General features: G+C 43.9%; 1 protein-coding gene across 6 annotated transcripts in view; it reads left to right on the forward strand.

Annotated features, from left to right (window-relative positions):
• The window catches only part of SMOC2 (SPARC related modular calcium binding 2), a 156,414-nt gene that overhangs the window by 47,669 nt on the left and 85,585 nt on the right, over nucleotides 1-23,160 (forward strand). For all 6 annotated transcript variants that reach the window (XM_030448386.1, XM_030448388.1, XM_030448391.1 and 3 more), the window contains exons 2-4: nucleotides 903-1,074; nucleotides 13,958-14,064; nucleotides 15,120-15,219. In XM_030448386.1, coding sequence (XP_030304246.1) covers nucleotides 903-1,074; nucleotides 13,958-14,064; nucleotides 15,120-15,219 — 379 coding nt within the window. The remainder of the gene's footprint in view (nucleotides 1-902; nucleotides 1,075-13,957; nucleotides 14,065-15,119; nucleotides 15,220-23,160) is intronic.

Genomic DNA, 23,160 nt, shown 5'->3' on the forward strand with positions numbered 1-23,160 from the left:
GACACTAAGCTGGGGGGGAGTGTGGATCAGCTGGAAGGCAGGAGGGCTCTGCAGAGGGACCTGGACAGACTGGAGAGTTGGGATGATCCCAACGGGATGAGGTTCAACATTCCAAGTGCCGGGTCCTGCACTTTGGCCACAACAACCCCATGGGGAGCTCCAGGCTGGGCACAGAGTGGTTGGAGAGCAGCCAGACAGAGAGGGACCTGGGAGTCTGGATTGACAGGAAGGTGACCATGAGCCAGCAGTGTGCCCAGGTGGCCAGAAGGCCAATGGCATCCTGGGCTGGCTCAGGAACAGCGTGGCCAGCAGGTCCAGGGAAGGGATTCTGCCCCTGTGCTCAGCTCTGGGGAGGCCACAGCTTGAGTCCTGTGTCCAGTTCTGGGCCCCTCAGGAAGTTCAGGAAGGAGCTTGAGGTGCTGGAGCAGGTCCAGAGAAGAGCAAGGAGGCTGTGAAGGGATCCAGCACAAGTGCTGTGAGAAAGGGCTGAGGGAGCTGGGGGTGTTGAGACTGGAGAAGAGGAGGCTCAGGGGAGACCTCATCACTCTCTCCAACTCCCTGAAAGGAGGTTGGAGCCAGGGGGGGTTGGGCTCTTTTCCCAGGCAACTCTCAGCAAGACAAGAGGGCACAAAAGGTCTCAAGTTGTGCCAGGGAAGGTTTAGGTTGGAGATGAGAAAGAATTTCTTTCTGGAGAGGGTGCTCAGGCATTGGAATGGGCTGCCCAGGGAAGTAGTGGATTCTCCGTGTCTGGAGATCTTTCCAAAGAGCCTGGATGTGGCACTGAGTGCCATGGGCTGGGAACTGCAGCGGGAGTGGATCAAGGGTTGGACTTGATGATCTCTGAGGTCCCTTCCAACCCAGCCAGTTCTATGAATCCTACAGCATGAATTTCTCTTTTCTAGTTTTTGAGAGTGGACCAAGACAAAGACAGAGAATGCAGCCTGGACTGTGCAGGTTCCCCCCAGAAATCCCTCTGTGCCTCGGATGGAAGAACCTTTCTGTCCCGCTGTGAGTTCCAGAGAGCAAAATGCAAAGACCCTCAGCTGGAAATTGCCTATCGGGGCAACTGCAAAGGTGAGCCAAGAAAAGTTTCTCATGAGCACAATGAAACCCAAGGGACTTTTCAGTACTTTTTGGGAAATGTTTTTGTGCTGCAATCTGGGAGCTCTCGGAGACCTCTCTGAAAAACAAGTAGGTGGAATCCATCCTGCTGGTTTGATGATCAGGTGCTGCATGAAGATAAATTGATGTTGATCTGTCAGCAAAAATAAGGTTCCTGCACCCACTGACACCAGGAGAAATCCCTGCTCAGGAAATGGGAAGTTCAGGGCCTTGTTCTGAAGGACCACATCATTGGCAGGCTCAGAATAACTCAAGAATCATCTCCTTTTGGTTGCTTGTTGTGTTTGGAGTTAGAGATGGACAAGTTTAGTCTTATTTTTATCTGACTGCAATCCTTTAGTTAGAGGAGGAAAAATAATAATAATAGTAAAAAAAATCCAGAATTTACTGTTTTTAAATGCTACTTATCAACTACTGGTGTGTTGGGTTTTTTTTTTTTCTATTTTTTTTGGGGGGGGAGGGGTTGGTGGGGTTTTGTTTTGTTCTTTAAAAGTAATGTTCCAATGTAAGTATGCACATGTTATGTTTTACTAACTGGCAGTTGTGTAAAACCTTCAATTTTATTCAAATAATGTAATACTGATATTCTGCAAAATGGTTTCGAATGCCAAAAAAAGGTTTGTAAAGCTCTTCCAGGCTGTTCCCTACCTACATTATCCACTCTTGTACTTTGGACTCCTCTTTGGAGAAACTGCCCAAGATGTAGCCCTCACATTTCAGTCCCAGTACTTCCGAATTACTCCCAGTTAAGTCTTTTCACTCTTTTAGAGTAGCCTTCTCCTACTGGGCTCCTTACTGAAGGGTAGGGAGATGCCCAAGGCAATCATCATCTTTTTTCAAGTCTTAGAATAAGAGTGGTCATAAAGATTTAATTTCCCTTTCTGTCCAAAATAGTGGGGTGGGAGGGAAGGAAACCTTAGGGACCACACCAACCTCTAGGAGGCAATTTTCCACCTCATCTCTTTCCATTACCTCCAGCAAAGCTCTGAAGCATCAGGAGTGCTTCAAAGAGCTTTTCTGTCTCATCTCCTGCCTGGGTGAAACACTGTGCTCATTCTTCAGCCCTTCCACAAAAAGCCATTGTATGAGCTACTGGATCTATTTACTTTTGTGAACAAGGATAACACGATGCAGCTACCTGAGCCAGAGCTTTTGTTACAGCCCTGAACAACAGAGAGAATTATTGAGCACTTTGTCTTTGTTCATTTTACCCTTTGCAGCGTTACACACTTTAATGGAAATTTTACAGAATGATTTTCTTTATTGGTTTTTGGTTTTCCCCCCTCTTATCATGATGGCAATGTCATCTGCAAGACATTTTTTCCAGAAAGATGCAGTGAGGTGCCCTACCAAAGGTGTCCCCAGCAGTGCTTGAAAATTTTTTTTCTGCAGTGAAAAACTTTGGAGAAATTCTCATTTGCTGTTTGGTTTTTAATGAGTAGTGTGCAAGTACAATTGTAGGCTTGAAATTAGGCTCCTCAGGTATTTTCAGGGTTGCTACCAGCACTTACATGTTATACCCTCATCAGATGCTTCTAATCTCTTAGGAAAATGAATGCAAACATCACTAATATCAAAATATTGTATCATTTGGCAATAGGCAAATGATTACTAGTGATACACTTGAGCAACACCAGCAAGAGACCAGTGCTCTTTTAATTTTGTACATTTTCATAGTACTAATTATTAAGTTAAAGCAGTCTTAAATTTTGAAGTGCCCAATGTCTTCCTTCTTACCTGCAATCACCAGAAATATTTCAAGTTGTAAAAACAAGTTTCAAAGAAAAATCAAAAAAGACAATTCATTGGCCTAGCAGGAGTTTCAATTTCAGTGTTTCATAGAATCACAGAATCTGCTGGTTTGGAAGGGACCTCAGAGATCATCAAGTCCAACCCTTGATCCACTCCCGCTGCAGTTCCCAGCCCATGGCACTCAGTGCCACATCCAGGCTCTTTGGAAAGATCTCCAGACACGGAGAATCCACTACTTCCCTGGGCAGCCCATTCCAATGCCTGATCACCCTCTCCAGAAAGAAATTCTTTCTCATCTCCAACCTAAACCTCCCCTGGCACAACTTGAGACCTTTTGTGCCCTCTTGTCTTGCTGAGAGTTGCCTGGGAAAAGAGCCCAACCCCCCCCTGGCTCCAACCTCCTTTCAGGGAGTTGGAGAGAGTGATGAGGTCTCCCCTGAGCCTCCTCTTCTCCAGCCTCAACACCCCCAGCTCCCTCAGCCCTTCCTCACAGCACTTGTGCTGGATCCCTTCACAGCCTCCTTGCTCTTCTCTGGACCTGCTCCAGCACCTCAATCTCCTGCCTGAACTTCCTGAGGGGCCCAGAACTGGACACAGGACTCAAGCTGTGGCCTCCCCAGAGCTGAGCACAGGGGCAGAATCCCTTCCCTGGACCTGCTGGCCACGCTCTTCCTGAGCCAGCCCAGGATGCCATTGGCCTTCTTGGCCACCTGGGCACACTGCTGGCTCATGGTCACCTTCCTGTCAATCCAGACTCCCAGGTCCCTCTCTGTCTGGCTACTCTCCAACCACTCTGTGCCCAGCCTGGAGCTCCCCATGGGGTTGTTGTGGCCAAAGTGCAGGACCCGGCACTTGGAATGTTGAACCTCATCCCGTTGGGATCATCCCAACTCTCCAGTCTGTCCAGGTCCCTCTGCAGAGCCCTCCTGCCTTCCAGCTGATCCACACTGCCCCCAGCTTAGTGTCATCTGTGAATTTGCTGATGATGGACTCAATCCCCTCATCTAAATCATCACTAAAGATATTGAACAGCACTGGGCCCAACACTGATCCCTGGGGGACACCACAGCCGCCATTTTGATGCAGCCCCGTTCAGCACCACTCTCTGGGCCCGGCCCTCCAGCCAGTTCCTAACCCAGCACAGAGTGCCCCTGTCCAAGCTGGGGGCTGACAGCTTTTTCAGGATTCTGTTTGTGTTTCTAGAGCTACTTTTGCTGATCCCATCAAACATTGCTCTGAATACCTCAGAACAAACACTGCTCAGCTGAAGACCTCTTCTGAGCTTTTGAGTGGTGAGAATTTGGTGTTGCAAGTGATGCTTGACCAAAGAGCAGAGGGCATTTTTTTAACAGGTCACCAAAAAGTGATGGTTCCAGTTCGAGGCACCTTTCAAGGTTCCTTGCAGCACTCTGGGTATAGGGTAAACTTTGAAAGTGGCCTTGGGACTCAGGATCCATGCCCAAAATGGCAATGTAAGGAATTTAATGTGTGAATTTAATGTAAAATGGAATTCTGTCTGAAATTTTGCCTGGCTGGCACTCAGGGAAGGTGTTCACTATTTTCAGCTCTTGCTGCTGGGTGAGCTGCCCCACACAAAGTAGCTTTGTTATTCCCTGTATAGATCCCCTTTCTCCACTGGAAACCCTAGATAGCTCCTGTTTAGCTGAATTAATTTATAGTATCTTAAAGAGGCTGGCTGTTTAAAAATGCCATTCTTTTATGGGCTACCATAGCCATAACAAAAGGTACTGTTTTCATTCACACCATGCAGAGGAAGAACTGAATCACATCAAAATATGAGGGGAATTTCCCATAAAAATGTATTTTTACTATTTGCTGCTAACTTTCCTTAAAGAGAGAAGTATTCAGTATATATTTTTTTCCATTAAAATGAGTGCTGGTGAGAAGCTTCATTCATTTGAATTATTAGTATAGTGAGTTAATGAATTAAGGACATGCTTGAGTGTAGCGGGAGGAGCCATTCTTGCTCCTGAAGCTCCACGAGCTGCTGGTCTCTTCCAGGACTCCAGCCACCACACAGCGCTTCCAGGGTAGAAGTGTAGCAGGAAGAGCCTTTCTTGCTCCTGAGGCTCAACGAGCTGCTGGCCTCTCCATGCCTCGCACCAGAGTGAGCTGAGCTTTTCTCTGTGGGTGTGTGTCCCACCTTTATTGGTCCCCTGGTCTTGCTCATGCCCAATAGGGGCCTGTCCTAATCAGGCACAGGTGGACTCACACCCACTCACTGGCAATTCGAGGCACCTGGTTTATCTTGTTTCTCTATATTTCCCCCTTCTTTTTTTTTTTTTTTTTTTTTTTTTTTTTTCTCTCTTACAGCAGAGCTTTCCTGGTTTGCCCTAGCTTACAAATATTTTATTACAGAATACACTTATACAGGATTTAGACATACAGGATTTTTCTTCGGGCCCCGTGGGACACTCAGCTAAGAGCATCGAGGGGGCGCCAAGTACAGGATTTTTACACATGGGATTTTTTACACAAAAATACACTTATAACTTACACACAGGATTTTTTACACAAAAATACGCTTATAACTTACGGGATTTAACCCTAGCTTCTCAGGCAACCGTTCAATGTCAGCCCAGGCACTTTTCACAAAGTCTCTACCTTTTGAGTTGTTCTTCTCCCTCCTGTATCTGCTGTTCTCTTGGCTTCCCTCTGCTCAGGGGCTTCCAAGGAGAGAATCCTTATCTTGGCTTCCCTTTGCTCAGGGGTTTCCAAAGAGATTTCTGGTTCCTCATGGGTTTCTGGTTCCTCATGGGATTCCATACATGGGTTTTAACCCTTCCTCATGGGATTCCATCCTTTTTTTTTTTCTGGTTCCTCATGGGATTCCGTACACGGGTTTTAACCCTTCCTCATGGGATTCCATCCTCCTGGCTTCCCTCTGCTCAGGGGTTTCCAAAGAGAGAATCCTTATCTTGGCTCAGGGGTTTCCAATCCAAAGAGCTTGCTGGTCATACCTTTCAGGGAGAGTGTTAGCCCAGGCACTTTTTCAAATCAGGGAAAATGTTCCTGTTGCCAGCTCCTCATGCTGCTGCTTCTTTAGATGTCTGTATGTTGCCCGCATTCTCCACCAAATGTAGCGGGAGGAGCCATTCTTGCTCCTGAAGCTCGACGAGCAGCTGGTCTCTTCCAGGACTCCAGCCACCACACAGCGCTTGAGGGATTTGAAACAAGATGAATTAAGTTGCCTTTCTCTCCTTGGATACTGATAGGACTTTCCCTTGATGAACTGAAAGAAGAACACTTCTGGGCAGTAGCTTTTTTGGCTCATAGATGAGACTTGGTCCCATAATACACGAATTAAGCATCCTCTGAGGAGGGAGGGCCACAAAGATGGAACTGGATGAGCTTTAAGGTCCCTTCCAACCCAAACCATTTTGAAGCTCTGATTGCTGTTGTCTCTTAGTTAAAGAACTGGGTTGTAAATGCTGAGGGGTTTTTGAGTTTGATTCTTTTCTTTTCCTAACTGAGATGTGGGAATGGGAGAGGACAAGTGTAGGAGTCTGTAGAATAAAGCTGAACACTGAGAGCCTGCACACTGCAGACCTAAAGCAAAATGGATTTCACTTGTCCTCATCACCACTCCTTTCTTTTCAGGCTCTTCTCTGTTCTTTTTTTCCTCCTATTTTCAGAGCAAAAGGAAAAAAAATAATTAAAAAAAATGTTTAAATGCAAAGGCACTGAAGTGGTAGTGTTGGAGTTTTTGAAAATAAAATTTCTGAGGGAAAAATTATGTTTATCTTGAAATAATATTAACTAAGACCTCTCTCCCCCTTTTTCAGATATATTTTCCCACTGTAGGCACCAAGTTTAATCTGTAGGAGAGCTGAAAGTTTCCAGACTCTAAAGCTGGCAGTCCTGAGACACTGTTCAGCCCCAACCTCATTTTCTTTCTGAGCCTTCATTGCTGTTCTGTGTTAAGCTGTTATGTGTCAAGTCACCCCAGAAAAGGTGGTAATTTGAGAGACAAAGGATCCAACATCTTGATGAAAAATAAATGTATCTGCATGTAGATTCATTGTGTGGTCTGTAAAAGCAAGAGGAATTGGTTTCTGGATTTACTTTCTAGGACTTATTATATGGGGGTGGGTAAAGCTTTATGTTTGGAATCTTTTTTGTGGAATATTTTTCATCCTTTGCTCTTTAAATGTGTCTGCTCATACATGGAATACTTAAGTAGGATCCACAAGCTGCTGCTCTTGGAATTTATCTCTTTTTAAAAGGACTTCTCCCAACTATTTATCAACTCTCTGTTCTTCTCCAAAACCCTTGTCTGCCCTTTTTTATGTAAAAAAAATAAATCAGAAAGCTGCACTTTTAGTTTTCCTTGCAAATATTTGATTCAGCCCTGGTCAGACCGTATCCCCCCAGATGTGGCTCTTAGCAAATAGAGAGAAATTATTATTGTGCCAAGAAGGAATCCAGCACAACATTCCTTATTTTATCTTAAAGCTTTTGCTATCTGAATTGCTGGGTGGTTGCAAAATGTGGAAAAAGAAACCCCAGAAAGAAACCCCACACTGCTTGCCCCTCTTAGATACCAGGAGAGGAGAATTTAGGAGAAGATTCCTCTGCTGTTTTGTTTGAATCCAGAATGCAGCAATAAAAATAAATAGTGGAACAATCAGCCAGCCCTTGTTGTGAAGCAGCAAGTCTGGATTTTATGGCTGTGTCAAGCTAAATGCCTGTGCTGACATCCTGCCCAACCCAAGGGGATAATAAGCTCTGAAGCTTTGAAATTGGAACTTGGAGCACGTATGGTTTGCTTTGGGTTCCCTATCACTAGGGGCTGCAGCTAGTTCTCTGCTTTCTTGGGTTATTTGGAATAAAAAGAAAACTTCTTGTTATGAGGAGTTCATGCCATCATAAACCAAATTGTGTCCTGTGCTCTGGATAAAGTATTTTTATGGTACATTTGGGTGCCAGTGAAAGCCATTCAGCTTCATCACCCCACTACCAGGTAGCAAAGAGCACAAGGGTGGGAAAGAAACATAAAGAATAACAAAAAAATTCTGCTTTATTTTTAGCCAAGTCAGTGCTCAGGTGAGTAGCTGTTTTTCAGCAGCTTGTTGCACTGTATATTTTAAAATTTAAGGGCAAGGAAGTGTGTCTGGGTTTTCATAGAATCATAGAATTAGCCGGGTTGGAAGGGACCTCAGAGATCATCTAGTCCAACCCTTGACCCACCGGAGCAGTTGCTAGACCATGGCACTGAGTGCCACATCCAGTCTTTTTTTAAATGTCTCCAGGGACGGAGAATCTACCACCTCACCGGGCAGTCCATTCCATAGCCTGATCACCCTCTCCGTGAAGAAATTCTTTCTAATATCTAACCTAAACCTCCCCTGGCACAACTTAAGACTGTGTCCTCTTGTCTTGTTGAAGGTCGTCTGTGAAAAGAGTCCAGTTCCCACCTCGCTACAGCCTCCTTTCAGGTAGTTGTAGACAGCGATGAGGTCTCCCCTGAGCCTCCTCTTCTTCAGGCTGAACAGCCCCAGCTCTCTCAGCCTCTCCTCATAGGGCCTGTGCTCGAGTCCCTTCACCAGCCTGGTTGCCCTCCTTTGGACCTGTTCCAGGACCTCTACATCCTTTTTTTTTTTTTGTGGCATAAGAAGGAAAACCTACATAGAAAAAAGTGTGAGAAAATTAGATTATTATTGTCTGTACCAGTTCTGCTTGTTCACATCTGTGACTTCAGAAAAACTTTCTCTTTAGTGGAAGAAATCCATGGAAAGCCCTCAAGGGAGCTTTTTCTTCCAATGATTAAGCTTAACCACTTTTTATAAAGAGTTTTAACAAAATGGGAAATGCTTCTGATCTGTTCAGGATGGATACTCCATTTATATCAAAATAAATAAATTGTGAAGTGTATTTAGTGCCCAGATCCATAACAAGCTTGGGAGACACAGAATAAGCTCTTTGAAAGCAAAGTCTGCTCAGTGGGTTGGGAAAGGTACTTTTATTTTTACTGGAATATATAGCAATCCAAGAAATCCCAGATGAGCTAAATGAACATCTTTGCAGATTTATCTATTCTCTTGGCAAGCTGTTTACTTTTCCATGAGAGAATCTGGGTTAGATCTCCCTACGGAGCCCCGAAGTTGCTGTAAATTAATTTGTATTAAATGTCACTTCAGAGATGGTGTTTACACCCTTGATGAGTTTGTGTCATTGTTTGAAAGATAAACTTCTAGTTTGCAGTAATAAACTTCTCTCTGCGATGGAGTATTCAAGGCTTAGCCAGCAGAGTTGAGGTTGGTGGCTGTTTTATTTTTCTGAAACTCGGTGGTTTTGGTACTTTGGAAATAAAGCATGTAATCAGGTCCAAGTGGGTGCTGTTTGGGATGCTAAATCTGTCTCCAGGATTTCTTTGGCTACTGCAATTCCCTCTTGACTGCAGCACTGTCCCAGGGATGCTCAGGACCCTCAGGTGTCCTGTGGGACAGAACCTGGTCCTGGATCCTGCATCCCCTGTGCTACTTCATCAAGGTCCCTCCCAACCCTGTGAAGCCCTTTGGAGGTGAAAATCTTCCCTGTTGGGTATAGAAAGGCAGTGCTGAATTAAGATGATTTAATTAATGACTGGTCTAGAGCCAGATTGGTCACCAGGATAATTCAGAAATACTTGGCCAAAAAGCTTTGGAATCTCCAAATTTTCTGTCAGTTTGACATCTTTTTGTCTGTCTGTCCACTCCCCCACACCCCTTTTTGTCCCCAGTTTTACACCCCAAGCTGTATTCTTCCCCTGTACTCAGCGCTGGTTAGGCCACACCTCGAGTCCTGTGTCCAGTTCTGGGCCCCTCAGTTTAAGAAGGATGTAGAGGTCCTGGAGCAGGTCCAAAGGAGGGCAACCAGGCTGGTGAAGGGACTCGAGCACAGACCCTATGAGGAGAGGCTGAGAGAGCTGGGGCTGTTCAGTCTGGAGAAGAGGAGGCTCAGGGGAGACCTCATTGCTGTCTACAACTCCCTGAAAGGAGGCTGTAGCGAGGTGGGAACTGGACTCTTTTCACAGACGACCTTCAACAAGACAAGAGGACACAGTCTTAAGTTGTGCCAGGGGAGGTTTAGGTTAGATATTAGAAAGAATTTCTTCACGGAGAGGGTGATCAGGCTATGGAATGGACTGCCCGGTGAGGTGGTAGATTCTCCGTCCCTGGAGACATTTAAAAAAAGACTGGATGTGGCACTCAGTGCCATGGTCTAGCAACTGCTCCGGTGGGTCAAGGGTTGGACTAGATGATCTCTGAGGTCCCTTCCAACCCGGCTAATTCTATGATTCTATGATTTGGCTTTTTAAGCCTCTGGCAGCCTTTGCATCCCTGGTGCTGTCCCCAGGGGCAATCAGCTAAGGTATTGATGCTGAAATGCATCCCAGCCTAAACCAGCCCAGTCTGACAGCAAACCCAGTCCTAGGGAGCTAAAGTTAAAGTCAAACTCATTCATCTTCATCCTCAGCTTCTGTGCCAGGAGAATTCTGTACCTGGAGCTGAGAGGGTAATGCCTCACATTGACGTAATTCACATTTACAGCTGGCTTTACATAGCTGCAGAATTAGGTTTTTTCCCCCCATGGTCTGAATATGGGCAAATAAGGCTCCATTTGTCAGCTTTTTACAGGTTTTATAATGAAACCTTTTTCACCAGGTCATACCCCAGAGTCTGGCCTGAGCCTGCTGGCTCCCTTATTAATATTAAACTAGGGTGAGAAATAAAGTGTAGAGGGAATTCTAGTCAGAAGTCAGCAACAGCTCCAAGCTCCTTATTTTTCTTCTAGGTGGTTCCAAAACTTGAAACAAAAACAGATTTAAAAAAAGAAACCTATTTTTTTTTCTTTTTAAAGCTGTAAATCCAATACAACAGCAGTGAGACAAGACTGATCTGTCCCAGTGATGCCCAGCTTTGCTTTTTATCCTTCCAACACCTTGCAGTCCCCTCTTCTCTTATGTTGGTTGTCACCAGTGTGACACCAAGGACCTCAGAAGAGTTTGGGCCACTTTGGTCAGGGTCCATAAGTTCAAAATTAAAGCTGTGGGATGATTGATCAGCACCGAGGTACCAGAGGAAGTTTCTCCACCACCTTTTGGTTTTATTTCAGATAATGTCTCTATCTTGATTTGATGAGTTCCTGGTCTAGATAAAGAGGGAAATTAAATTTGTATGTGAGATTTCACTGAGCAGGAGCCCCATGGAAGGTTCATTTCCCTGTGGCTTGGGGTCTCATCCATCACTGAGTTTTGCCTGGTAGGAGCTGAAATTTTCCCTCCAGCTCTCTCTTGGTTCATACTTTGATGTGAGCTCATGGCTCAGCCTTTCTCCCACTCATGGCAAGGATTAAGTTTCTCCTTCTTTTTCATCTGATATTTTGCATAGATATCCAGCACTCAAATCTCTTCAATTCTTCTTCTTTGTACAATTTGTTTGAAACCACAGAGTAATTTTGAAGGTATTGCAAGCAGGACACAGAGGCAGATGCTCAGCTGGTGTCATCTTACTAATATATTATAAAAAAACCCCAACACTGTAACTTCTTTTGGCTTCAGTTGTGTTTTATTTGGAAGGAATTTAACTCCTGAATTAACAATCTAATGCTCATTAAGATTCTGAGGAAGAATCTTTTCATATATCTTCTTTTTTATCCTGACCACCCTATTGCGTTTCTTCTCTGAGGTTTGGACCACATCTCTGTGTCAGAAGTGTTCCCCTGGGGTAATTCCTTGGTGAAATAAAAAAACAAAACTGAGAATAATATTTTGACTCTCCACAGTTTCAGATGCTTAACTTGATAAGATATCTTCTGCATGGGGTTATTTTGGGCATACTGAAGCACAGCAATGCCCAACAGCTTTAAAACGTTTCCATGGTTATAAAATTAAAATAATAAAGGTTCAAAAGTGAATTTTCTCTTCTACTAAAATTGGTCATTGTTGGTTTTAAAGCACATTAGATCATTCACAAGTAAGAGGCCTTTAAGCATCAGGCTGTTTAGGCACCAAGTGGTGGAGAGTTTTGGAGAACTCTTTCTCTTGGCATGTTTTTTGTGATAATTCAAATATTGGAGATAATTTACAGCCCTGCTGGTACTATACCAGAGACTTTATGTGATGGAATTTATATCACTTTTCCTTTTGGACATTTAAACCACATGTCATTCTAGAAAAACGAGGACAGAGGTCCAACAAAGGAGTGATTTATTTCCAGTTAAAATACTAGCTACATTAAAACCACATGTTATTAAGTCCTGGATAACCAAACCATGCTCAGAACAAGGCTTACGACACTAAAGCTTGCTTAAGATGTATTTTTTTTTCCCCCCCAAAAAAAAAAATTTGGCAGTGCAGACATTGACAGACTTTACCTGAGTTTCACAGTACATTGCCCATCGTTTTCCTTTGGTGAAAAAAGTTGTTAAAGTACCAGAGTGCCAATTAATTAATTTCCTTATTATTTTCCTCCTCACATTTCTGGATGGTTGAACTTTCCTGTCCATTTTAGGTGACATTGCATTTCTGTGAACACCCCTCCTCAACCAATATAATATGATTAACATTGTGAAGGCAGAAACATGGTTTTTCAAAGTGAGACAACTTGAATTTTGGGGCATTTTACCAGTCTGGACTCTCATAATGCTCCTGGGAGAAGAGTAAATAATGCACAGAAGAAGGGAAATCAATACAAAAATGAGAATAGAGGGAGCCTGGTTTGGGTTTCAGATGCTGAGGACAAGTCCCTGTCCTGAAATTTTGATGTTTATGTTGCCAGATGAGTTGCCCAAAACTCTGGAGAAAGTCAGTGAAGGATTTAAGCTGTAGAAAGGATTTCTGCAGGTGCAGGACCAGCTTCTCTGCTGGTTTTCCACATGGATGCCAGGATGCTACTGGCACAGAGAGGTTGCTCAGGGGAGAGGGAATTTATGTGGCTCCCCTGTATGCTGCTGGGGATGGTTATATGGGAAAAGCCTGTCAAGATCATAGACTCATAGAAGGGTTTGGGTTGGAAGGAACCTTAAATATCAAGATCCAACCCCTTGCATGGGCAGGGATCCCTCCTACCAGCCCAGGATGCTCCAAGTCCCATCCAACCTGGCCTTAAACAGTTCCAGGGATGAGGCATCAACAGCCTCCATAAAAACCTCTTACAGTATCTTTCTACCCTCATGGCAAGGAATTGTTTCTCCCCTCTTTTAGTTTAAGAGAAGTTGGTATCAAACAGGGAATGAAAGCAGCTTCACTGTTCAGATTCAACTTGCATGGACTGGAAATGCTCTCCTTGGCCTTTCTGAACCAAACATTTCTGAATCCCCCCAGCACCTGTGTCTCCCAGGTAATAACTGGGCAGTTTCACCCCTAGAAAGAACTCTCCAGTTACTGTCAAACAGGCTTTAAACGAAGCAGAGATCAGAGGCAGTAAATTTATCTGCTTATATTCTAAATCAGATGTTAGTTACATCTTGAATTCATTAATAATACCTTAGGCTTGCCTGGGATTCTCGTTTGTCCTGGAACTACTTAACTCCAGCAGATTCTGAAGGACTGATTCTGCCTCAGCAACATGCTAAAAGCTGTAGTGGCTTTAAACAAACAAAAAAACCCCATAGTATGGGTCTTTTTTCACCTTTTAGCTGCCTGACTGAAATGGCTTCTACATGTTTTAGCTGATATAATACATAAACTATAGAAATACTACTCAGAGTTGTGTAGTTTTTCTGCCTTGTCCTGGATGGAGACCAGTGCAAAGTAAAGCAGGAGATGATGCAAGAAACCACATGGTGGACACAAAAAAACCCCAACCCCTGTGCTAGGCATTTTACCACGTCTAAACCATGAACTGTTAGAGAAAATTTTAGCATAATATGAATCAAGCATGTCCAAAATTATTATTGAATCAGTGCAGGTGAATGAGGACAACATTGCCCAGAGGTTTTGTTCCTAAAAACTGTGTGTTTGCCCTGATTATAATCCCAATTCTCTTCACGTGGCTCTTGGATCCTTCTTCCTTTTTCTTAATTTAGGTTTTCACCTGTGTTACATCATCCAACTGACTTGTCTTCTCTCTTTCTCCAGATGTTTCCAGATGTGTGGCTGAGAGGAAGTACACCCAGGAGCAAGCTCGCAAGGAATTCCAACAAGTCTTTATCCCCGAGTGCAATGATGATGGCACATACAGCCAGGTTGAAAATTTTTCATTTAGCATCCTGAGTGACCAGAAAGTCAGAATAGGAGTGTTTTCAGGGGATGAATAAGAGGGAAATACCGTTTTAAAATGACATTTAATTTGTCCTAGCACAGATGTTAAAAAAAAATGGAAGGAAAATTCATGTTTTGTGCCGAGTCCCCATTCTTTTTTTTCAGAGTTGGACAGCAAAAGAGCCAAACATTGCTGCTGTTCCTGTGCTGCATTCCCTCTTCTTCTAGGCTGAGGCAGCTGAGTCATTCTTGTAGCCCCCTGAATACTCATCAGATGGTAAAATGCTTGGAATTTCAGAGCTGTTCCTGATCCCAAGCAGAAATCCTGTGTCTTCACGCTAAAACCTGAATCATGCAGAATTCTTCCCAATTCTCAGCTGAATTTCTGCAGGACCATATGGGGCTGATTGGCCGAGGTTGGATCATGGAATTCAGACATTTAGAAGCTTGGCCTGGGATAGGTGTCCCTCTGAAGGTCACTTTCTGCTGCCCCTGTGAGCAGAGGAAAATCCCTCTGGGTTTCAGCAGGGTGAGGGAATGTGGTGCTGGCCCCACAGGAAATGCAATTGGTTTGGAAGAGGAATTCCAAGAGTTTCCTTTCTGACAGCTTGGGATATGATTAATGCTGGCAGAAGCACTCTGTCCTCTCCTTTACTGGGTGGAACAAGATGTTCTCCATGTAGAAAACAAAAAAACCTGGAGGTTGCTTCTTTCAGGAACAACTTCAGTGTCCCTTGGGGAGCATCATCGTGAGGTTTGCCTAACACCTGCACCTCACTCTTTTGAAACAGGGAGCAAACAATCACAAATTTCAATGGTTTCCTCTTCCTTTGGGTTCTGAAGGACCTGCCACACTTGAAATAAACTCTTCATTATGAAGAATCACATGTAGGGCTGTGATGAGCTGCATTATGGTTTATTCTTCCACCTTTTTGCCTGTGTAGCTGGACTGGTCTGTTTTTACTTGGGTGTTATAAAGGCAGTGGGGTAACAGACATATGCCTGACAAGGTGCCTGTGGTTCATCTCATTTCCAACAGGTTCAGTGCCACAGTTACACAGGATACTGCTGGTGTGTCACTCCCAATGGTCGTCCCATCAGTGGCACTGCTGTGGCTCACAAAACCCCCAGGTGCCCAGGTAAGAATTGTGTGGTTATGGAATTGTGTCCTAAACATGAGAATTCAGCTGTGGCAACTGGTTAGGGAATGAAAATCCTTCCCTGGAAGGGTAGTTCAGCCCAGAAAGAGGTGCTGGTGGGAGCTGTGGACTCCTCATCCTTGAGGATTTGCAGAACTCATGGAGGCTCTGAGGTTTTTAAACTCTGTGTAGTGCTGAGATCCTCTGCCATCCTGAGATCTGCCAGCCTAAACTTTCCTGTGGTCCAGCTGCTTCATTTGTACTGTAATCCAGCTACTGAAGGTGTTTTCTGCAGAGGTTATTTGGGTGATATTTGTGGGTCAGGGTACAAAGCTGTGCAACTGACTTGCTGAGATTGTCCTTTCTTTTTGCTGAGACTCTCTTGGATGTAAACCCACTGCAAAAAAATTCAGAGAGCTTTTGCCTTTTTAGAATTTAGAATATGGAAAATAAACCACAGACTGTGAATAAAATGCATAAAAGTCTGTAAATAAAATACAGACTGTGAATGTCCTGATTGTGATAAAGCCAAAGGAAAGAAGACTCACAGCAAATCCCATGAATGAGGGAATAAAAATGAAACAAAATATTAAGAACCTAATGGAATCAATTATATAAATTAGTTGGTAAATCAGACTCATTGCCACATGTACTGCTCTTTGTCTTTCATCAGGCAACTGACAGGTTAACTGGTTTTTTAGGAGCTTGCTTCTGACCCCATTTCATTGACACTGATAATAAATATGAATCCCCAGTGTATGAAGAGTCACTGGAATTGCTATTTTTCATCCTTGAGGCTGACAGAATTGCATGGAAATATTTAAACTCTGTTGCACTTTTTTTTTGTGCTGCAGCACTACTCTCTGTTTGAGAGTGAAAGAAATAGCTTAAGAAGTCAACCCTGTAATATAAATAAAGTGGAAAAGAAAGAAGTTGATCAGAGCCTTTGAGGGATTTCACTTGGTCTGATCTCCTTCCATCCAAGCATCCAGTGCTGATGTTTTTAATAAATAGATGGAGGAAGGAAGAGCACACTGAGAAGTTTCAGTGAAGATTATGAAAAGTTAATTCCAAGTTTAGGGCCTGTCTTCTTTAAATGATTTACAGAATATTCCATGCACCTCGGCTGCAGTTGAACATTTGCCAGAAAGTACTTTTCAGATTAATCCTGAAAAGTCACTGTGGGATGACAGGTAATTTGAAGAATAATTTGATGTGTTCAGAAACCTTAAGATAGAGAATATTGTGCATTCATTTAGATGTGATTATTTTTTTATAGCTGGATGACATCTTCATGGTTAGGATTGCATTTTTTGCTTCAATGTATTCTTGGACAGAGGTGCTTTCCATCCCCAGAACCAGGGCATCCCTAACCATGTGTTTTCATTGCTTTCTCTCCAAAACCCATTCTATAGCTTCCTCCCTTTCCCTTTCCCAGCATTGAAAAAAGGGTTTTGCTGGTGCTGAAAGTCCAGCAGTTGTTTGGCAAATTATCCCAACCCATGGCATTACATTGGCCTCAAAATGCTGCTGGGTTGGTTATGGTGCTTTTACTATTTCCATTTGCATTCAGGATTTCCAAGGAGAAACTGTAGGGTGGTTCTGGTTTAATCAGTAGAGAAGTATGAGAATTATTCTGTGTCTGCAGGAACCAAGCCAGGGTTCTTCTCCAAGGTTTATTCATCTGCCTGGCAGAGAAAGTGCCAGATTGCTCCTTTCTGCAGGGGTGGGGAGGGAAAATTAGCTTTACAGAAATGCAAAGAAGAAAGATGAGAGCAGCACAGGGTTTTAATTTAGTATTAATTTAATTTAGTAGCTCAGAGACAAATAGACTGCTCCAGGGCCCAGGTGAGTTTGCAGTCTGATTTTGCTTCATGAAAGAACAAAAATAACAAGTGGGTAATTTTCCAGTTGTTATGAGACCCTTTGGGAATATTTGCACATATCCTTCCCATATTGGTGCTCTCCTAGAATAGTTTGGGTTGGAAGGGACCTTAAAGCTCATCCAGGTCCAACCCCTGCATGGGCAGGGACACCTCCCACAGTCCAGGTTGCTCCAAGCCCCATCCAGCCTCGACTTAAAAACTTCCAGGGATGGATGGGGCTTCCACCACCTCTCTGGGCAACCTGTGCCAGGGTCTCACCACCCTCATAGTAAATAATTTCTTCCTAATATCTAACCTAAATCTCCCCTCTCCCATCTTAAAACCATTTCCCCTTGTCCCATCACTAGACACCCTTCCAAAAAGTCCCTCCCCAGGTTTCTTGCAGTCCCTCACTTTTTCCTGCTCACCCCTTCTTTGTCCCTCAGGAAAGAAGCCCAGCAACAGAAGAGTCTGGAAAAAGATTTGAAGTGTTAGGGGATTTTGTAGTAGTGGGGGCTAGAGGCTCAGTTTTAAGAGGTCTGGAGAAACCTCACTCAGCAGAGAAGTTCTGTGGGATAATAAGGCAAAACTGCTCCTCTAAAGCAGAATGAAAGCCTGAAGCACAATGCACCCTTCTTCCATTTCCCAATAGATGGGTAAAATTGCCATCTCCTTAGTGTAACAGGTTGCTGGTTTGATTTTTTTAGGGTTTTTTTTGTCTCCAGGATTGCTGATGTTTTCCAAAACACCACTGATTCTCTTTTATACCCCTCTTTTATACCCCTCTTTTATACTCCTCTTTTATACTCCTCTTTTATACTCTTATTCTCTTTTATACTCTTTCATACTCTTTTATTCTCTTTTTTTCTCTTTTACAGTGTTTTTCTCTTTTCTAGTGTCTTTCGTACCACTGTGCACAGGAGTTAAATCCAAAGCATTCATGGGGATGCTGCAGTTAAGTGGATGTACTCCTCTCTTACCTGGTATTTCAGGGCTGGTCCTGGGCAGCATAACCCATGGTGTGATTGCAGGCACTGCCTTGCTATTTTTTGCTCTAGCAGTGGCCTCCTGACATCACCATGTTTCCAGATTTTCACTTGTTTCTGTGGATTCTGCAATGTATTTTTCCAGATTTCCCAGTTTGCAGGTGCCAGGCTTTTTTAATCCCAGGATTGCATTTTGTCACCTTTTCCCTTTGCAATGTTGATGGCAGTGAGGGCCACTGGTGAGCACCCTTGGATAATGGTTTTCTCCTGGAAATGTGATAGCATGGAATGTGTGACAATTTCTCTTTGCAGTGGAAGTGTTCAGTGTCTCAGTTCTACATTAATCCTTCAGTAAGTTCAGATGAGCTTTGAACATCTGAACCACGGTCACCAGTGGTGTCCCCCAGGGATCAGTGTTGGGCCCAGTTCTGTTCAATATCTTTATTGATGATTTAGATGAAGGGATTGAGTCCATCATCAGCAAATTCACAGATGACACTAAGCTGGGGGGAGTGTGGATCAGCTGGAAGGCAGGAGGGCTCTGCAGAGGGACCTGGACAGACTGGAGAGTTGGGATGATCCCAACGGGATGAGGTTCAACATTCCAAGTGCCGGGTCCTGCACTTTGGCCACAACAACCCCATGGGGAGCTCCAGGCTGGGCACAGAGTGGTTGGAGAGCAGCCAGACAGAGAGGGACCTGGGAGTCTGGATTGCCAGGAAGGTGACCATGAGCCAGCAGTGTGCCCAGGTGGCCAAGAAGGCCAATGGCATCCTGGGCTGGCTCAGGAAGAGCGTGGCCAGCAGGTCCAAGGAAGGGATTCTTCCCCTGTGCTCAGCTCTGGGGAGGCCACAGCTTGAGTCCTGTGTCCAGTTCTGGGCCCCTCAGGAAGTTCAGGCAGGAGCTTGAGGTGCTGGAGCAGGTCCAGAGAAGAGCAAGGAGGCTGTGAAGGGATCCAGCACAAGTGCTGTGAGGAAGGGCTGAGGGAGCTGGGGGTGTTGAGGCTGGAGAAGAGGAGGCTCAGGGGAGACCTCATCACTCTCTCCAACTCCCTGAAAGGAGGTTGGAGCCAGGGGGGGGTTGGGCTCTTTTCCCAGGCAACTCTCAGCAAGACAAGAGGGCACAAAAGGTCTCAAGTTGTGCCAGGGGAGGTTTAGGTTGGAGATGAGAAAGAATTTCTTTCTGGAGAGGGTGATCAGGCATTGGAATGGGCTGCCCAGGGAAGTAGTGGATTCTCCGTGTCTGGAGATCTTTCCAAAGAGCCTGGATGTGGCACTGAGTGCCATGGGCTGGGAACTGCAGCGGGAGTGGATCAAGGGTTGGACTTGATGATCTCTGAGGTCCCTTCCAACCCAGCCAATTCTGTGATTCTAGGATTCTATGATTCTATGAACATGTTCCTGATCAACTGTGCTGTTCCTAAATTCTGGGATAATTTCCTGCCTTCCCTTTTCTCCAAGTAGAACCACCTTTGACTTTGAGGAATATCCAGAAATAGGAGCATGAGAGCCTGGAAGAACTTAGATTGTAATAGAGAAAATGTGGAGCAGAATTTAGGCTGGGCAGTTGGGTTTCTCTATTTCCTGTCTGTGCCTCACCTTTATTTTAGAATATCACAACATTAGTTAGGTCAAACCATCCACCTGCAAGTCTAAGTATTAATATTGTTTAACTGGATAACGATGTTTCCTGAAGTTTTCTCAGGTCCTGAGACAGAAAGCTGTCACATCTCTTTTATTTTATGTATCTACAAGAGGGGTCTGAGCAATTTTGTGCTTATTGAGTTGGTTCTGGCTGCTCCTATTGAAGTTGATTTGCTGGAGGCACAAAGTGTGGAAGGACGGAGGTTCTAAGGAGCATTTAAAAGATGCAGGACTGTTCAAACCTTTCTGTTCAAACCTTTGCTTCAATTACTACATCTTTAGCTGAAAGAGGCTCTTTTTCCACCCTTCCCAGCTATTCCCACACCAACACTTGGCCATGCTAAAGCACACCTGATAAATCTCAGGATGCCATTCCACTCCACGGGGGTGGGAGCAGTGGTGAGGAGAGTAAATCAAACACATTCCCCTGACAGCATTAAATAGAAAGCTTCTTAAAAATGATGAATGTCCCCCCATTGCTTTCACTAAAGAACACCAGATGTCAGAAAGACATTTTTACAACTCCCCCTCTCTGTTATCAGCCCAGCAGGGAAGTGCAGAAATTCCTGGAGTCCTGGGAAATGGGGCAGAAATTGAAAAGCAGGTGTTAAGTTGTCCTTGGAAAATCAAATGTTCACCTATTGCAGGGGTTTTGTGCCATATTGACTGTTCTGGGCTTTTTCCAGTGAGGATGCAGAGGTATGGATACAGGTTTTAGTATTCTTTGGAGCAGTTTTACTACCTTACAAGTAAGATGCTACTATCGTCTTCATAGCCAAAACACAAGTACTTGTAAAAGTTCAGTCCTCCTCCTGTTTGTATCATATTATAATCAAATTAAGATATTTAGCAAGGCTGTAAAGTTTACATTTCATTGCTTTTAGTAGCAGGGCAAACATCCACCCTTGAATTATCTAATTCTGTCCCAATACCCAGTAATTTCCCTTTAAATACAGCCAGACACAGACATATGGGAAATATAGCACAGCGTGGGGAATTTACTGTCCTGCTGTTTGATACTTGCACTCAGTGATTCCATACCAAGTAGTCTTTACCATGAGATCAGAAATTGTTATTTAAACTGGGTAATAGAAGCCACTCACCTCCTCTTTTGAAGCCCAGACACACAAGATCAGAGCTATCAGCAATATACATGATAATTCACAAACAAAAAACTCACCTCAAGCTCCCTGGAAGATCTATTGGGGCTCAGAAGCTCTTGGGCTGAAACTGGGCAGAAGTGAGGGGCTTGCAATAAATAAGGCCTAAATCTGTAGGGTTTTTTTTTTAATTTTAATTCATCAGAATCATAAACACAGAGATGGCAAAGGGAATGTGCAAAGTAGAAGGGGATTGGTTCCTCTTTTTAAAGTAATCTTCCTTGCCTGGTCACCTTCCATACATGTATTTATCTGGTGATCTGGTTGGTAATAGTACACTGAAAGCTTAAAAGCTGAACTTGCCTAAAAATGTGAGTATTGAAGATACTATTTCCTAGAACCTTAAAAAATGCAACTTCCTCTCACAATTCAAGCTAGAAGGAATTCTACCTCAAACAGTCACAAAATAGTAGAAAAAACCCAACCTGATAGAAGCTCAGAGGGGGCTTGACCAAGCTGCTGACCTCCAGCTTGGAGACAATCAAAGTTTTATCAGTTCAGAAGTTCAGGTGAAATTGTAGGAAAAGTGCAGATTTCCCTTTGTAGGAAATTCTGTGACCATTTTTGTTCCATTCTGGGACTATTTTCCTTCACTTCTTAAGATTATTAAAAAATTGACAGCCCAAGTGAGCCTAATTTTCTACTATCCATCTAATTTCGTAGTGAAATGAGATTCTATTATATTCACTATCATAAAGCTGGGTTTTGTAAATGCCACTCTCTTCATCCATCAATTTTCAATCAATATTTAGGTTAAAAAAAAGAGCATAGCATAGTAAAAAAAAATCCAGTTAGAATCATAGAATCATAGAATCATAGAATTAGCCGGGTTGGAAGGGACCTCAGAGATCATCTAGTCCAACCCTTGACCCACCGGAGCAGTTGCTAGACCATGGCACTGAGTGCCACATCCAGTCTTTTTTTAAATGTCTCCAGGGACGGAGAATCTACCACCTCACCAGGCAGTCCATTCCATAGCCTGATCACCCTCTCCGTGAAGAAATTCTTTCTAATATCTAACCTAAACCTCCCCTGGCACAACTTAAGACTGTGTCCTCTTGTCTTGTTGAAGGTCGTCTGTGAAAAGAGTCCAGTTCCCACCTCGCTACAGCCTCCTTTCAGGGAGTTGTAGACAGCAATGAGGTCTCCCCTGAGCCTCCTCTTCTTCAGGCTGAACAGCCCCAGCTCTCTCAGCCTCTCCTCATAGGGCCTGTGCTCGAGTCCCTTCACCAGCCTGGTTGCCCTCCTTTGGACCTGTTCCAGGACCTCTACATCCTTCTTAAACTGAGGGGCCCAGAACTGGACACAGGACTCGAGGTGTGGCCTAACCAGCGCTGAGTACAGGGGAAGAATCACCTCCCTGGACCTGCTGGCCACGCTGTTCCTGATACAGGCCAGGATGCCATTGGCCTTCTTGGCCACCTGGGCACACTGCTGGCTCATGTTCAGTTTCTTGTCAATGCAGACTTCCAGGTCCCTTTCTGCCTGGCTGCTCTCCAGCCACTCTGTCCCCAGCCTGTAGCGCTGCATGGGGTATGCACACAAATACATTTAGTCATCATTTCTCACCATTTCAGATACAGGTGGAGTAATCTTGGAAGCCTCTTGGTGTTAATGTCATCTGAAAACAACTTTCTGCCTTTGGTTTAATGGCATATTATATACATTTTGGCAATGTTTTAAATTGCTTTGGAATAAACTGACTTGTAAATTCAATTTATCATAGTGGTTCTGGATGGAGGGACAACACTGGTGTCCAAGTGAGGCTTTTTTTAACATTTTATTGCTAAAAGGCTGTAATTCATCACATATTCCCCAGGCTGAGACCTCATTTCTGCTCATAAATTGGTGTAAATTCCTTTAGTGAGGATGAGAATCAGACCTAAACTCTCAGTATTTACAAGAGAATTGTGATTATACCCCAGCATCAACATTAAATTGAGAAACTTCAGGGTTGGTTGTTAGTGGATGAAATTCAAGGAAAGATTGGGTCACTGTAATTTAGTGCAACTAGGAAAAAAACAAAACCAACCTGTAATTTTCTAGGCAACATTTCCTAAAACTGGAACATCTTATTGGAGTTCAAGCTGAGCCTCTTATCAAATTCAAGCCAAGTATCAAAAAACCCTCAAATCTTTTGGCTTCAGGTAACTTCAGTGCAAGAATCTGACTCCTCCTGAGTGAACAGAACAAATGATTATTGCAGTCTGTTTAAAACAAGTTATCACAAACCCTCTTGGATGTAATTCCTACAATAATAAAGGCTTGATTTTTTTCCTGTCTGAAT

Source organism: Calypte anna, chromosome 3, assembly GCF_003957555.1.
Source record: "Calypte anna isolate BGI_N300 chromosome 3, bCalAnn1_v1.p, whole genome shotgun sequence".
Classification (NCBI taxonomy): domain Eukaryota; kingdom Metazoa; phylum Chordata; class Aves; order Apodiformes; family Trochilidae; genus Calypte; species Calypte anna.